At 40.2% G+C, this 17,773-nt stretch overlaps 1 protein-coding gene across 4 annotated transcripts in view; it reads left to right on the top strand.

Moving 5' to 3' along the window:
* The first annotated feature begins 6,873 nt into the window (after positions 1-6,873).
* Positions 6,874-17,773, top strand: part of afap1l2 (actin filament associated protein 1-like 2) — a 37,776-nt gene continuing 26,876 nt past the window's right edge. Inside the window, exon 1 of one of the 4 annotated variants that reach the window (XM_087179230.1) lies at positions 6,874-6,892. Coding sequence is in view for 3 of the 4 variants with exons in the window: in XM_023426033.2 (XP_023281801.1) it covers positions 7,733-7,748 (16 nt within the window). In the remaining variant the exon portion in view is untranslated. Of the gene's footprint in view, positions 6,893-7,414; positions 7,749-15,055; positions 15,081-17,773 lie in introns of those variants that run through there. The other 3 variants (XM_023426033.2, XM_023426034.2, XM_087179229.1) reach the window with 3 other exon arrangements.

Below are 17,773 nucleotides of genomic sequence, written 5' to 3'. Positions count from 1 at the left end.
GAAAACTAAACACAGCCTGCGCACGCGCACTGGAACGCTGATAACTGGTTCTGTTTAAAGGTACAGTGTATAAAAAGCTACGGTGCTATCTATGCGGCATTTAAAAACTTTCAGGTCAAGGATTACCAACACTTACTCAAAACAACATTGTTATCCTAGTTTATATATATATATATATATATATGTGTGTGTGTGTGTGTGTGTGTGTGCGTGTGTATATATTTACACATGTGTATATATTTACACACACACACACACAAGCATATATATATATATATATATATATATATATATAATATTTTACAACATGATGATGATTTTAATGATGATAATGTGATATATATTTTTGTAAATATTAGATCTCCTATATTACAAATCTCCGGTATTTCTGCTGCACATGGGCTCTGTGGTTTAAAACACTGAGACTCTTGTTCTCTGCGTGCAGTCAAGGGTCAAAAACAAGCAAGTGAAGTAAGATGATGGGTTAGCTGAACTCAAAATTTACATCTATGTTACATTCATACATTTTGTACTTTTACCCTTGATGGCACATAATTGAACACTTAAAGGCCGATGTGGCAGTGAGGGTGGTAAAAAGCTGTCAACAACACTATCACAAAATAGTCAATGATGCTCTATGATTAATTCAGCTTGGGTTGAAGGATGCGATTTCAGAGCTACAATTGCCCTGCTGAACTTCACCAATGCAGAGAGGCTGAACTTTTGCATCTGCAATTGAAGTGCATATGCTGCTAGGTCGAGGATGCTCTCATCATACTTGAGGTCCTGGTTCATATCAGGAAATTTAAATAACTTACACTAATTATTGGGGTAAAAAATTCAGTGGCAAGGTCAAGAGGTGACAGGCGCTTTTTAATAAAGTCTCTCATCATTCATGTGTTTGAGGAGGCTCAATTGTGACTGTGCTCTAACATCAGATGCAGTACATCTCTCTGGGAGAGCACTTACCTTTGTTTGAGATGGTGCCAGCTCCCAAGCAGAGGAATCAATTGGGGCTTTGGTGGAGTATGCAGCTGTATGATACAGCAGGGCTAAGAGAATGTCTCTGAGATGTGTTTCTGTTTGTGTCTATAATACATATGGTGATGATACATCTGCCATTGAATGTGAGATAAAGGGGTTCAATGGTAGATGGAGCCCAGCATCCAAAGCTGAGCTGATTTGTTCTGAAGCTCTGAAACAATTCCATGCTCACTGTGTAGAACATGTTGCTGAAATCACCCCCAAAAAGCAACAGCAGTGTGCAGGTTGCCATGGTGGCAAATTCAGTGAGAGTCTACATTTTTGAGGACGCTTTTCCTGAAAACTGAAGAAGCTCAGGAGGACAGTGGGTACAAAATGACAAACTTTCCATTGTGCAAGAATTTAACTTTATAATTCTTTATGTATCATTTTTTGGTTGGTGTCTGTTTAACAGATTCATTTATCTGAAGCTGTCCACACTTTTACATCTACACCTGCAGGTGGCAATGTTGCACAGCCACATTAAGGCATGGGTGAACAAATGTAAGACAATAGGATACAGACTTAGGGCTGGAAGTGAAGAGCATGAGTTTCTGTTCTGACCGTGGAGGTTTCATACTCTGTAACGATATGAACCTACTAACTCAGTTAAATCAATTTGTTATGATGTTAGTAGCAGAATGAACTCAAAAGTGATTGTCAGATGACAAATGCTAACAACAACACAGTAGATACTAGGCACAGCAGAGATTTTGACTTGTCATTATTCGACATGTGTTACTAATAACATTAACAATGGCTCTCTTCTATTCAAGTCTCCCAGTAAGACATGACAGGGTGACAGTGAACCAGCATGCACAATACCAGCATCCTGAAACTGAAGCAGCTAAATGGAAGTCGGACTATAAATACTGTTCTGTGTGGCTAAAACCTCTACTAGAACTGAGTCAGGCAATGGATCAGCTTCAGAAACTGTCATCTGAAGATATTATAAATCCAAGTCATGATGATTTTATATAGCAGAGAGACAATTGTCTTTTGATGGTAGATGATGGAGTTGTATGTATATTCTGATTTTTGGTGGGTTAAATAATGATTTTGAAAGCATAAAACAAAAAATATAGTACATTATGTGACTCATTTAAATACCTGTCCTCTGCTGGGTTCTTTAAGTCATCACTGTGGGAGGTTAGACTACCAAAAATCCCTCTCTGTGTTCCCTGAACAAAATCTACCCGTCAGGCAAGATTTAAAGCTGTCGCAAAAAGTATCACCTCCACATTTTCTCAGTCTTCATGAGTCACACATTTTGAAATCTAAAGAGCCGCTGTTTATTTCTCATAGAAGTTACTGTGAACCTGATCACACACCAACCAAAAACAATATTATTGCACCATGACTTAACACTCCTCTACTTAAGCCACGGGAGAGCCTGTTGGCGTTTAGTCAGGTGCACGCACCTCGGTGGTGCAGGGAAATAAGCACCATCTTTACAAGGTGTAGAGTGTCTGAAGGCAGTGCCCTCTGCATTCTTGGTCTAAATGTTCTTAAAACAACAGGGAGGTACAGCAGAGTCAGTGGATTCAACTTTCTTTGGAAATTCCCAGACGCAACAGTAAGAGGAGGCGCATGGTTTAGACTAGATTAGTTGAAAATACCTAAATAAATGGGGGGTCTCTATTCAGGGGATTGGTGGTGCATCATGTGTCTGTATATATGTCTGCAAACATTGGAGAGGCCCCTGAATCAAAGAGGGTCCAGTGCTAATTTGGAGTTGAGTCAGTGACCTTTGTCCTCTGAGTCACAGCTGAGGAATGGTCTTTGTGCTCCAATCAGCAGCAGAAAAGAGGAGCAAAGCCCAGTCTACATTTTCACTTTTGACTCAAAAATGCACTCTATTAAAGTTCAAGTGTCTGCCTGACCCCATTGTAAACTTTTAGTAGCTTTGTTCCACACCTACATACAAATACCTCACACACATGGACAAGCATGGGGACCCTAAATTATCCAAATCAGAATTTTCAAGACCTGAAAACCTCCCGTACTGCCAGGGGCTTCCAAAGGTCTGCTGCACAATAGGAATTCCCCTGCTGGATTAACAAGACAGTTCTTTTTGCTGTGGGCAGAGTGGAGGCGAGACCACCCTTGTTTTCAATTCATGCTGAGCCATCATGCCTGACTCACATTCACACTTCCACCATTCCCTCAAGGCTATATGATGATGAGTGTAGAAAAAAAAAAATGACATCATCTGTTGACTTTTAACTGACTTGTTTGAGGTGAGGCCAAGTCTGCGCACACATTCAGACTAATAGACACAGGTTCAAGGCCAAGAACTGAATAAGCACAATACATTGTATTTGCTCTGAAAGGAGGTGAAAAGATTTGCTCAAGTGCAAATTTTCTTTTGAATTCATGCATAACAACAATAATAAAATATTGAGAAAAGGAAGTGCATTCTTGGCCTTAGAAACAAGGCCTTGGAAAAACTTGATTCAAGGTTCACTTATTAGCTTTTTCTGGAGCACAGTTAGGTCATTTGAGGATAAATCCATCCACTGATGAAGACAGTAAAAATCCACTTTAAATTAGCTTTAAATGAAGTAATTATTTTTCATTGTCAAAAAACAAAAACACATTCCCATTGACTTTCAATCAACAGTTACTATAAGACACCAGAAGCCTCTGCGAGGAAATAACAGGTTTTATGTATTTAGTCAGGAAATACAAATGCCATCATAATCCCACAATTACCCTTCTTTCCTAAAACCACAGGGCAGACAAACACCTGTCCAGCCGTATTAAATAAATGTTGTATCAGTATTTGTTTTGGAAACACTTATGTTCACCACCTATTTGAATTGTTTGCAGAAATATGAACAGTAATGAAATAATACACTATTTCTGAGAGTAACTGAAGCACATTTCCTTTTTTTCTTTTTTTCTCCAAGAACAGTGGTACAAAACAGCAAAATTATTACAATAAAATGTAAAAAAAAATTTTCCAGCATATTAACATAGATATTATACATAAATATTATATTACATGATAAATTACAGTATCCATATTACAAATGTTATATAAGTATGGGTCGTAGTGGTCTTGGATAATCCATCACTTTAAGTTGTAAAAAGAAAAAAAACAGGAGAAGGAGGTCAAATGGGATTTGAAGCTGCAAATGTGCAGATGCCAACCACCAGCAAACACATCCATCCCAGCACATACATGTTCCATTTTGAACACTTTGCAATATATAAATAATTTCTCCATTTTAGCAAAAAAAAAAAGTTAGTCTTTCCATCTCATGAATCGCTTTAATAGTATTTCTAGCCAGTTGTCCACTGTTGGTCGAACCATTTACAAGTGATTGCTTTCTTTTGCTCACTCAACTCACACAAAATCCCTCACAGTCCAAGCAGTAAATTACCATTCCTCTCACAAACACACATACTTTGAAACCATGAGTACATTCAACAAACTCCCCGCTGACCGGTGCTCTATTGTTGCTCTTACCAGCTTATCCCGCAGTATTTTGACTGTAAATTAATCCTAACTGACAAGTGCATTGACTTTGATTCTGTAAGCTGAAACTTCATGCTATGTCAGTCTACAAAATCACAAATGCAGCTCCAAGGACTTTATGGATAATTCAAAATGCACCTTTGAGACCTCTTACGAAGAAACCAAAGCAAACTCACATTATTGGCTTCACTGGCGAAAAAAATTAAAATCCCAAATGGATCTTAAGAAGCCTGCTGGTGCTTTTGGTCAGGTCGCTTGAATATTGCTGAAGTGTTGAGCCCCATAAAGCTGCGGGGCTGCATTCAGACTTCAGATTAAAGGTTTCAACATTTATCAAATAGGGGTCGAGTGTTTGCTGTGGTCGCTCCCAGGATTTGAAATAGCCCGAGTGAGAGATGTGCAAACTCAGCTGATTCTTGTCAGTAGCATCTCAAAGCTCCACTTTGGTGTGCCAACATTTTAGTGATTCTTCTACCTCTCTTGTCTCCTCTCCTTTCATCTTGGTTCTGAATTACAATATTCACCCGTCTTGTTGGTATTTCTCCTTTGCATAAACTGTCTTTTCTGATCTTGTCAGGTTTCTGACATTGTAGGTTTTTCTTTCATTTGGAAGTGATTTATATCATCATGCACAAAGGTGCATGGTATGGCTTGTTGCACATATTGAGTAGAGAAAGTCTTGTATTATTGCATTACATTGTTTTGGCAAGTTTTACAGTAGACACTTTATAATGTTATTATTGGAAAATAAATGGACATAAACCTAGACTTATACTAAGGTGTACACTAATAAAACTTCCCATTACAAACACTTTTTCTTGAGTCACGACAATGAGAAAAATCAGCACAACACACAAATCACTGTGAGTTCTAGTTGACCCACAACATTGTAGGTTCCTACCTTACAGGTATACGTTCACCTATAGGCTATTTGTGTGTCGCATCGCATATATAAGACAGGGTAAAGAGACTTCTATCTAACAAAGAGACCACAACAAAGTGTGCTTGACAAGTTTTGAGACTTTTCACTCTTGGCTCAAAGGGGAGGGCAACGAGACATGATGTCTGATTTATGATAATCTGTAATCAAACATGAGGCTACAAACAATATTCAGTGAGCGCATTTGAATTTTGAATATCTCAAACGTGTTCAAAGGTTTGGATGTTCTTCCCTTGTTTGTGCGCCTCCTCCACAACCTCCACTCCCTCCCACAGTCCAGAAACATACCTACTCTCTGGGTGTAACTGCCCGTCTTCTCTGTGTTTGCCTGCGATGAGTGAGCTGTGACCCTGACTATAATAAACATGGCATGGAAGAATACATAAAAGGCTGAGTTGAAAAGCTGAACCCTACTCATTTTTCATGGCTAGAAACGGTTTCCTTACTGTAACAATGGCTGACAGCCAGGTATGTTGTAATCAATCAAACACATTCACAAGGAATCAAAGAAGCTTAAGAAACGTAAGGGACACCTGAGATACAACTGGCATGCTGCCATGTAATTTCCCCTGTATGCTTTGTGTGATCTTTGGTCCAAGTCATATGTCATATGTCATATTTGAAACAATGTTCAAGCAAGATCAGATAAGACTGTATGAAGTAGTACTGATGCCATTGCTGGCAGCCAATAGTACTTTCCAATGGAGGAAGTCGTCAATATTATTTGTATAGCGCCAAATCACAACAGAAGTTATCTCAATGCACTTTACAAATACAGCATCTCTAGACCTTCTCTTTATAATATTTACACAGAACCAACAATTCCCACCAAGAGCAAGTACTAGGTGACGATAGCAAGGAAAAAAACTTCCTCTTAAGAGACAGAAACCTCGAGCAGAACCGGCCTCAGGGTGGGCGGCCACCTGCCTCGACCAAGAACAACAACATGCAATGATAGCAATATTAATAGAAGTGATAGTAGCGGCAGTAACAGCAATAGTAATGTCATGGCAACTGTAATACTCCTACTGATAAAAGTAATAATGAAAGCTAATAACTTTAATAATAATCATTAAATCTAATTATTAAGTAATGTAAGTCTTATCTGTAACTTGGTCAGCTGTGTCCCAACAGTGTCATCAGGAGGACCCTGCCCCAGATAGAAAATCCCATCAGAAGGTGTTTGTGTCCACCTCTGTGCGAACCCCACTCAGCCTCCCCTCTGCCACAGCACCAGATGACATCACAGGACCACCACCTGCCATATTGCCTAACTTTGCTCTGTTTATCTTTGGGCGTGACTTGGTGCAAAACAGCGATCAAGTGGTAGATCTGGTCTGTGGCTCTTTTACTACTTCTTCCACTCAACCTCATCATCGTCCTTCTTGTCTGAGCTGCGGCATGAAAAGAAACGACTGCTCGTTTGATGACAAGATAAAGAAAAGGTTAAATACGAAACACTTAATGTTTTTTAATCATATTCGGGAGTGTGTTGTGTTAACTTCGTTTGACATTCCTCTCATACCTCCACCCGGTCACGGTGCTCCCACGGGGGTGCGCGGTTGTTTAGGCAGGGAACTTCACTTTTCTGTTGCCAGAGAGAAAGCAATGGCTGTTTAAGTGCAGTACAGACAACCACTGTTCGTTTATGGATAATAATATCCATAGTCTTTTGTCCTAAGACACCATCTCTTCTGTTCTCCCTCTGAATTTTTTTGTCTTATCATTCAAGGCTCTTGTGCATTTATTTTAAAACTTTGAATTTATAGAAGGAAACAAACCAATTCTGAGCCTCAGAAATGTGCATTATGTCTCCGAGACTAACTCCTGTAGTCTTATGGTAATAAACACAGTTTCCAACAGCAGCCCATGCATGCGACCATCCTCCCAGTGACAACTTCTTCTCTAGTTATAAAGAGTCAAAACCCCTCCTCAGTTTGTCTCTGGAGGTCTCCGCTCTCGGAAAAGAGCAACCGATCTGGAAGTCTGGATGCTGCATACCAGGGAGGAGGAGGTGCGGCAAAGCAGATGAGGAAGAAGAGGAGAGCGCTGTTGTTCCGTCAAAACCGTGGGCTGTCCGGCCCCAGTCGCTCAGTGTATTGTTGAGAACGGGAGCGTCGGGGCTGCATTCCGCTGAAGTTGCTGCCCCATCACTAAGAAACTTGTCAGAAAACTTTTTTTTTTTTTTTTTTTTTTTTTTTTAGATTGGGGGTAGATTGTTTGATTTTATGCGCGAAGGAAAACGAAGGACAAGAAGGTGAAACCGCGAGTGTCCGAGCGAGCGAATGGAGAAGCACAAAGGTAAGAGGAGGATTTTTGAACTTTGTGTCAATAACATGAGACACGGCTGCTCCAGTGTCACTGCTGACAATGCATCCGTATGAAGTTGGACTGCTTTACTACTACTACTTTACAATAGTAATAGAAACTACATTCCCGTACATCCAGTTAACATGACATCTATTGTCTTTTTGAATGGGGATGCATTCGAGTTATTTGCATGTTGCCAGAAGCCAAAATCTGATGTTTTGGGAAAGCCTACCACCACAGAAATAAAAGGCATCTACATGTTCTGGTGTAGATTCTTCTGTTAGGACACATTGTTTCACATATTGTCTTAAGATTCTGCTCACCTGCATCTAATAATCATTATTAAAAATGCCCCCAGGGGTGGGTTGGGTAGAACACTGAAACAGTCTTGTCAAACTAGTAAGCTGCCTGTGGCCAGTGAGTTCTCAGATTGTTCAGAGTGAAACTACTTGAGTGAGTTGAATGCACCATGTTTCATTAAGGATATGAGGGTGTGTGACTTTAACTGCCTCTCCTCTATAAAAGTAGTTTACACTGATGATTTCTAATAGCAGCAACAATGTTCTCAGAGCATTCCTCAAATTCCTGTGGTTATTTGTCCATGAGGGATGAGCAAGGACGTTTAATACTTCCTGATTGGCATAAACAAAGAGTTTGAGCCCAAATGTTGAAATTAGCCAGCAGATTGATTGGCCATGACTTCCACCTCACCTTACTGCCTGAATGAGGTTAGTTATCTTTGAACCTCAGTACTGACAGGAGAAACACGACTGCGGACCGTAACATCTCAGCTCTCCACTCTGTGAACCCCCTCAGCTTCACTGCCTCTAGGTGAGGCAACTGGGTGAAGCGGCTTCATGAACTGAAAACAATGGTGACAGTCAAACTGCACTGGAATCACCACAATTTGAAAGACAGCAATCTTGCTGCAACATTCCTGTTCTCCAGCTGACTAGACAGCCCAGTCTGTTTACTCCCACACTCTTTTGGAGTAAACAGTCACTGTTGCAAGCAGCCAAATGCAGAGATTAATTAATGGGACAAACACTTGGGTTATTTATTAATAGTTTGAGTTGGTTTTTGAGCACAAATAGTTTAATATCTTTGCATCTGTTGTGTTGGTTGAACAAAACAAGTGATTTGAGAAATATTGATGGGATTATTTCCATTATTTTATGATATAAATAATCATCAGATTAAGAGATATTATTATCAGTCATAATTATCAATCACAGCTCTAACCATGTGCAATATCTCAGTACACATGGATTTGATTTTGACAAAATGTAGAGGAGAGAGGTATCTCACTTACGTTTCAGCATTTACGAGCTGACACTGATTGTCCACAAGGGGAGCTATACTGTTCAGCTGAAAGTGTCTCAGACACATCCGACTGGCACAGCTGAAACTGAGGGGGTGGGATTCATTATAAAGTATGATTCAGTATTTTAAGTAGTAAGTGGTTTGCAAAAGTGAGCAATGCAGCATGAATTAGTTTCCTGTCAACTGATCAGGCTTTGACACCTAAGGGAACAGTTTAAGAGAGAAATATTTTCAGGGCAGACAGGGGGAAGACGAGAGCAATGAGGAGGTCTCTAGAGAAGGGGAGAGCTGGGGGCAGATAGTGAGATGCAGGGCAAGAAACCTGCAACTGTTAGTTGCAGAGTGTACTCTGTGTACTCTTTTGGCATCTGTATGCAGCAGCACCAGGACACTGAATTAGATACTAACAGCCACAGGCAGTCAGTGGAGGGGGTACAGTAAAGGGAAACCTGGGAAAAATTCAGGGAGGCCAATAACAAGGAAAGGCATTGTTTAGTATTCTGGATATGCTTCGTGTTTTTCAAACCTGACTCATGCAGGTTTCATTCCAGAGAAGCACATCAGGGTCTCATGTCACTGATTCTCACACCTTCTGCCAGAGGACGAGGATCAAATTAGTGAAACCACCTGGAGCTGTGTTTAGTTTGAATGACCTCTGGGCCGTTGATGGGACATGTTTGAGAATCATTGTTGCACAGCAGAGGACGTAACTCAGCAGCTCAGCCAAGTGATGACTGGAGCACTTTGGATGCAATTATTGACCCATTGGTCACTTTGTCAAGCTTCCAATCACAATTAGCATGCTAATGTTTCAGCCTACTAAATGTAAAATAATCATGTGTTGATTTCTTTCTTTACATTGTTGTAATTTGAATGTATCTTGTATTACATGCATTTTTCAGAATAATAGCCTATAAAAGAAACATCACCTAGTATTGTATATTATATACAATAAGCATATGTTTGTCTATCTTTTTGCAGCATTATCTTCCTTTCCTCATCAATCAGTGCCTCTAGCTACATAGTCTTGCTTATTTTGTTTTCCATGTTATTATGGATCCCACCGGTTTCTGGGTGAAGCGTGTCCATGTTGAATTCACTGCGCTGGCTTCACGCTCTTTGCAGCTGGGTTTCAAGAAATGAGATCTATGATGATGGCTCCCTTTCTTGCCTCCAGTATCAGCCGTCTTCTCCAACAATGATCTGATTCTATGATCGCTGCCAAAGTAAAATGTGAGACAAATGGAGGCAGACTGACAGGCGCAGTGATGGACATTTTTGAATCAGTGGAGTATTCAGCTGAGAGACAAACAACTACAGTTTAAAAACTGATTGACTCTATGGAATGGCGGAAGATACTGTCATTTTTTTCATCCCCTGTAAAATGTTAATGTGTGTATTTCTATTAATCGGTGTATCCCAGTACCAGCTGAAAATTAAAGTTTCAGAGGCACTTTTCAGTGTAGCATGACAATGTGACAGTAAAGTGGGTTTAGTCAGTTTCACCTCCCATAAGCTCAGCAGAGGCAGGCTTAGATGTAGGCCATCAGGGCTGGCATGGGGTCTACCGGTTCACTTGTATGTGTGTCATGGGCTGTACTTGCCAAGAGGGAGCGAGCGGAGTGCGGGAAATTCAGGAAGCTGGACTGGGCTATAAAAATGATGAAAAGAAAGACGGTCTTCCTGCTCTGTGGCAGTGGGGTGCTCAGTGTGAGTTTGGCCCTTTTCGCCCTCTGGGTCTTGCTCTTGTTCATTTTCAACACATCAAACGTTACTTTGTTTATTGGATACAGAAGCTCTGGATCAGACCTGTATTGTGTTTTTTTTTCCCACCAGGTATCCTTATGAGGGAATAGGTACTTGTAATCGCACACATATGCACACTCTGGTTCTTACTCTCCCTGCAGCCACTTATCAGTGGGATAATAACTAAGCAGAGAAGCTTTTATGTGGATGACTCCCAGGCGGCATCGCTAGTTAGTTTTCATTTGTCAGCAGCTGCTTCTAGTTTGTTGCTTTCTTTCTCATCAAGCCAACACTGTGGAGCCCTTTAAAGCTTCACTTTTACTGAGACATGAATCTGTTCATCACTATAGTGTACCGTGTATCTTTATTGGAAAATTCGGATGGTAAATGCCCACACGGAGTGATGTATACTTGCGTATACACCTCACACACCTCAGAATATCAAGAGGATGATGCCTCTGACTGTGAGTGGGGTCCTGTGGAGTCGGGAAATGCTTTTGGGGAAGCAAGGAAAGGACGATTGAAGGAGGGATGAAGGCAGGGTGCTGCATTAAGAAGAGGAGGTGGAATCACACTGAGCCTCCTCTGCCTCATGGCCCCAGGCTGACAGAATTTTAATGTGTGTGTGTGTGTTTGTGAGAAAAACCAATGGCAGGGAGAGAGTTACAGAGTTGTGTGTTTTGGAACGACTTGTCTGGAGTCACAATGTTGCTATCATTTCCTGGCAAAGCAGATATCTAGCATAATTGGTAGCTAACTAAGTTTTCTTCATGTAGTACTGCTCTGCACAGTTCATGTTTGGATATTGACTTGTTTTGGTTCTCAAAATATCTTTAATCCAGTATTAGCTGATTTCTTGGCCACTTGGGGGCAGCACAAAAAAACTGTAAACACAACACTGACATATCATTCTCCTAATTAAGTTTATATGTGTTAGCAACGTTTACACATCCAACAGACAATATTAGCATTCGTTTGGAGTCATGTTTCCGCCCGCCTGGCAACTGAAATTCCAATAGTCAGTCTCCATTTAGCTGTGTTTTGGTTTCCACCCAATTCTCTTTAGTTGCTAACTGCACAGCTATTTTCATTAGCTATTTGCTAACTTCGTCTGTCTGCTGTATGGTGCTGAGCAAGTATCGTACAGCGGGTTTGTCCAAGCTTTTTTGCTCTAAACAACAGCCCGCTATTGAAAACTGTGAGACTCAAGCAAAACAATAAAGTTGCTGGCTGTAAACCCAAAACAATAAAAGCCTTAAACCCTATATAGAGCTGAGGGAAACTGCCTAGTTTGGCAATCATTTTTGTGGCTTTATCACTAAATGTGACACTCTTTATTTTGCAAATAGTCATTTGATTGATTGTAAGAATAAAAATGCTGACAAGCGGAGCTTTAAAAGGTGATATTTTGAACTTTTGCTTTCAATTTGATTCACCATTTTACATATTGAAGGAAAGTCGTTGACTGTTGTCCCACAGCTGCCTTCTGTCCTATTTAATGTTTTTCTCATCACAGTAAACATTAAAATGCATTTAAAACGGTCATTCAAATTGAGCCAGCACTTGGCCTCAGTATCTGAAAACATGTTGATAAAATGTTAATAGCTAAAGTATAAAATATCAGTGCACCACATTTAGACATTGAGCTCATACATGTAAATGTCTATAGCGTTTTGTTTCTGTGGACAAACAGTCCTGCATTACCCTCCAAACTTCATTTTCATTCTGCACTTTTCTCACTTCCCTCATCTCTGACTTTGCTGCATACACACTCTCTCTTACACACATACAAACTTCATGTCATCATGTCTCTAAGCCAGTGTTAAACCTTCAGCTTTTTTTTTTTCCTGCGGGGAGTACAGTAACATGCATTGCATCCTAATCAAGACAAAGTTGCACTTACTTGGATTTTGAAGCCCATTAGCATGTTTCAGCTATAAAAACTGCCTGATTTCTCCAAGGGCCAAGCTGTAAGACTCAATATAACTGAGACAGCACAGATCTAAAGAAATACTGGGGGAAAAGAAAAAAGTGTTGGGAAAGATAAAGTGTGAGATGAATAAAGGCAAGATTCAATTGTCTTGGCAGAGGGATGATGAAAGAGGAGAAACTTGAAAACGAGTGGAGTGGAACTACACTTTATAAGTGACTCTTTCTCTACAGTTTCTTCCGTTACTATTTGCACCTTTGTAAAAGTTACTACCTCAGTCTGTGGCTCAATAACTTAGGATGAATCACTCCAGTAAGCCTAGTGCTAGTGTTTTAGCATTTGCTGTAAATTTGACCACAGACTCTTTCCTCTTTTTTACTTGCAGTGTCTTAAGCCTGCGCTTCTTTCATCTTTCCCTTGTATGACATAGATTCTACTGTTTCTTTTCATGTTGTCTCCCTTCTAATAACTAATAATTGCTCAAACTTGGTTAATATTTAATTGTGCTACAGCAGCATGCCTCAAGAATATTTTACAGGGAAATGTTATCTGCCAGCAAAGAAAGAAAAAGGAAACCAACCCAAAAAGAAGTACATAAAAAAAAAAAAAAAAAAAACAGTGAATATACTCTAAACTACAGTTCATTATGACTTTCAACCAAACATATAGCAACTGATTTCACTATTGGTTCCTCTGCTCTGGTCGAGGACGTGCCAAAAGTATTACAACAAGCTGCGGTAGTGATAAAACCAGAGGATCGCGCTGCTGACACTTGAATCCTGATCAAACCACTGGACAAGCTCATCCTAGGTCAAGACTTTCCCACAGTGTGAAAAACACCTCACTATCACTGTGAGAGCTCAGCCATGACCTCCTTCTTGACCTCAACTTACCACAAGACTGACAAAGATTTTATTTTGAAACCACTCCACCATTAAACCTTGCCAAAGCTTGTTTCCATGATTTGTATAATGCGGTGAGATAACCCCCTTTTCATTCTGCAGTTTTACCCTGTTTTGCTTCTATATTGTCTATGAATGAATGAGTCCTAGGACTTAGAGTGCTGCAGGTTTTGTATCCGTCCAGCTACTTAGTTTCTCACTATACAGAACCAAAACCCACAGGTCTCTGAGCACCAGCTCTGTCAATCATAAAGTTAAACCATGTTATATTTCACTCAGGTTGTCACTTACTCCACAGACTGTGTTCAGCAACTTGTGTTGCATGCAGCAATACAGCTGTTAGAGACATTATAAAAACAAAAACACATCCTAGTGGTTTTCACAGCACCACACTAAGACAGGAACTTGTAAACACTTATGACTGTGCACCTTAACGAAGTAGAGCAGTGTGATGCAGATACCAACAGTCCATTGCAATTAGGAATGCACAGACCTGTATTTTAGAGAAATGAAACAAGTGCTGATGGGGGAGGGCCAGCTCATCCGATGAAGACTCAGAAATCAACCTAAAAGCCCAGTGGGAACTGAGACTCACACAGATTGGGCAGACGGTTTGTTAGAGCAGTGTTAAGTGATGTCGGACCTGCAGCCGGAATTTAAACTGATAATGTTGTGTGATAAAATGTGACACTCAAGTCAAATCAAACTAGAGATGTATATTCAGAATTCTCTAACCTAAAAATTTTTACAACTCAGTGAACTACATGCGTTTACCTCTAATATTTAAACTCTGATCTTGCCTCTAACCTTAATATACTCTTTAACTTTTCCCCCTCCACACTTTTGTCACTTCTTTCCAAAGTTCTTTCAGTGCTGCTATCAGACACAGGCGGACCCCTATTCTGAAGTCATCAAGTTGACGCTCGCTTTTTTTTTCATTCAGGTTTCTATGGCAATAACACCAAAACACAGCTTGGATTAATCCAGCCATGTCCACGCAGCCCCTGCCCCACAGCTGAACCCATGCATGCTGCAGGGAGACGGAGCAGTGACTGCCAATAGCACTGAAACACCAATCAAACTGATGCCTGGTCCTTTACTCAGGCCTTGCCCCTGCCCCTGCCCCTGCCCCTGCCGCTTGAAGTTTGCTGTGTAAAAGTCAAATGGTTTCCTGTCTCCTGAAGCAGAAAGACGTTGAGTCTGTAACAGTGTCAAAACCATGCTGTTGTCCAAACATTTTACTCTCATGTTTGGTCACTGGTTCTTATTCTCCTTATTGCCATCACTTCCCTTAATGTGTAGTTGTGGTTCTGTCATTGTCATTCACAGGATGACAACTGAGAATAACGCTCAGTGCTTTAAATCATTCGACTTGGGTTCACTAGATCTAGCAATCATTGGTTTCTTTCAAAATGGAATTATGTAAGTTTCTTTTCTTATGTATAACAATATTTATTATTATTTATTTATATTTTTACATATCTTTAGCTTTACTTAACCTGCTTTTAGATGTCAAGTAAGTTTGCAAACCTAAATAACAATCAAAGTAGCATAAGGGTGCTGTCTCCTCTATAGAGGAGACCGAGGCAGCTGCTTAGCTAGGGGGACAAAGCTGGAATCCCATTCAAATAAACTGCCAATTAATGTCCATCCAGAGTTATGGTGATAACTATGTTGTAAACAAGTTTTATGAGTTTACAAAAAGCTTGCTGCAACCATGAGAAAAGATGGTTTTTCATTAAGCCAAACCAGTTAAGACTGATTTAATGTCCCGTCATTACTTAATCATGTAAAGCAAGTAAATAGTGTGGGGATTTGCTGGTTGCCAGTGTGAAATCAGTGTTTTTTGAGTTTTAAGTTTTCACTGTGTTCCAATTCACTAAGAAGTAGCTGTTTTTTTAATGCATTTTTAAATGTACAGATGTTTGTGTGTGAGCTCTTTAATGAGAAGAGAGCTGGTTAGGAGTGACCTATTGTTGGTGTTGTACAAAGCCCAGCATGGTGTGCTGCTGGACATGTCATTGATAGACAGCTGGGAGTGACTCTGAGTCACAGAATTAGTCAGGAGAAACCTCCTGCCTCTTTCCCTGCTGGAACTGTAGTCCACAGCGATCACTGTCTGGAGAACAAATGTGCCATAGAGATAGACAAGACTTCATGAAGTCATTGATGCATGGACGTAGGTGGGTGCACAGGTGCGTGGAAGAAAAGGAAATATGGGAAGACATATAGGCAGACAGACAGAACCAGTTCTATAAAAGCTCAGTAATGGTAGCATTCACTTTTTACTGGAGGTGAAGAAAACCTCGTGAGCACATCTGCAGCTATTTTCGACATCTGCACCACATCCCAAAATATGACTGTGATTCAGAGAGTAAAGGAAGTGTCCCAAACAGACCTCAACCAGCAGCTCCAAGCTGAACAAGCAAGAAGGCCAGCTTGCATTTCAGCAGCCTTTATTGCATCATTAGATTGAAGCAATACTATAATTCCACATTTCTTCTTGTTTTTGTTTTCTTTAACTTTCCATCCGTTTGATTTTTTTTCCCCCAACAGTGATCAAAGTTTTAAAAAGCGCAAATATTGCGTCAGTGAAAAGCTGGCCATTTCCTGGAGCATGAATTGATATGCTGGGATTTGAGTTGTTTTTCAAAGTAGGGCAGATAAGAGGGATGATGATGTATAGACAAGAGGAAACATGTAAGTTAAACTCAGATATATGAGAAAAAGAGGGGTAGAAGTACACACCAGGCGCAGGTAAAATAGAGAGAGATAATTAAAATAATTAAGATTTAGGGTTGTGTCTGCTATTTAGACGACATGGGTGACAACTCAGTGGTTTCGTGAACATTCAAAATATTTCTCACCAGTTCAAAACTCAGCTGAGCACAAAAGAAATGCTGGATTTTGTGTCAAAAACCAAAAAAAAAAAGGAAAGTTGTCATGTCTCTCTTACAAGGCATACTGAAGCTGCTATGGTGCTTGTGTCGTCCCACTGGCCTTTTAATGCTTTTAAGTCTTTTATTTCCTCTTTTATTTTGCTTCCTATCTTATTTTTTCTCTTTTGGGGGCTGAAGTGTGGTACACCCACTATTTTTCTAGCAGTTGTGGGAGAGAGTAGTGCGAGAGCTAATTAGCTTTATGTCAGATGATATTCGCGCAGCATAGTTTCAAGACTGATCCCACCAAGTGAACCAGCAACCGCGTTTAACCTGGAAGCAGTGAGACTGAAATGAGAGGCCATGTCTGCCTAGTTAATTTGATAAGATGAAATGCTTGCTCTGGTCTCTGCTGAGACGTGGCCTGTCAGTGTTGATGCAGAAACTCAAGCCTCTCAGAACAGGAAATGCTGCCAGGATTCCTGACAAGACCCCCTTGTTCAGCAGATTTGTTCAAATTTAACAAGAAGAATGGTGGGACAGACTCAAGTCCAATCCCTTCTCTTCTCTGAATGAAAAGGCCTCCCTTATTCACAAATGAAGTTGATGTGTACTGAAAGTCCTATTTTTGTCTATTTCATTCCTTGGCTAACCAATTGTAGGACTTGTTTCAGTCATTTTTACACATTATCGTTCGTGCATAGTTAACATTAAAACTTTTTTTCTTTTAAAAAGACCTTGTCTTCATCTGGCTCCTCAAAGGGCAAACAGGAAGTTAGCAGCAGTGCTTGGTGGCTGTGAAAGATTGAAAAGAGACTACCATTTGTAGTCCAGATGCACAGATGGATGTAGAGATAGACTTGCATGCTAAGACATTCATAGATTTTGTTGGTTATTTTTGGAGAGCTAATAAAAACAATTTCACTCAAATTGAAAGAACAAGCCTTTCCACACTGAGCACAGCCAGGGTCAGACAAGGTGAACAGATGGAAGCAAGTGCCAATAAAAGACTTCAGTGTGTTTGTTGCAACTGACATTGCAGGAAACATTTGTTATGCATAATCTCTGCTGTGTTGTTCCACTAAAATCTCAACCACTGTGTCACCGTGTTACATCAAAGATAACAGCAACAGTCCAATGTGAGTGGTTGGACAGGCAGACAGGTTCGAAACAAATCCCCAGTTTAAAGGTCTACCTTTTTAAATTCATTTCTGTTTGTCAACCTAGTCAGGCACT

This window comes from Seriola lalandi, unplaced genomic scaffold (assembly GCF_002814215.2).
Source record: "Seriola lalandi dorsalis isolate HSWRI2012SDOR001 ecotype SW California unplaced genomic scaffold, Sedor1 jcf7180002054801, whole genome shotgun sequence".
Classification (NCBI taxonomy): domain Eukaryota; kingdom Metazoa; phylum Chordata; class Actinopteri; order Carangiformes; family Carangidae; genus Seriola; species Seriola lalandi.
The sequence above is the reverse complement of the archived record's forward strand: the minus strand, read 5'-3'. Positions and strand labels throughout refer to the sequence as shown.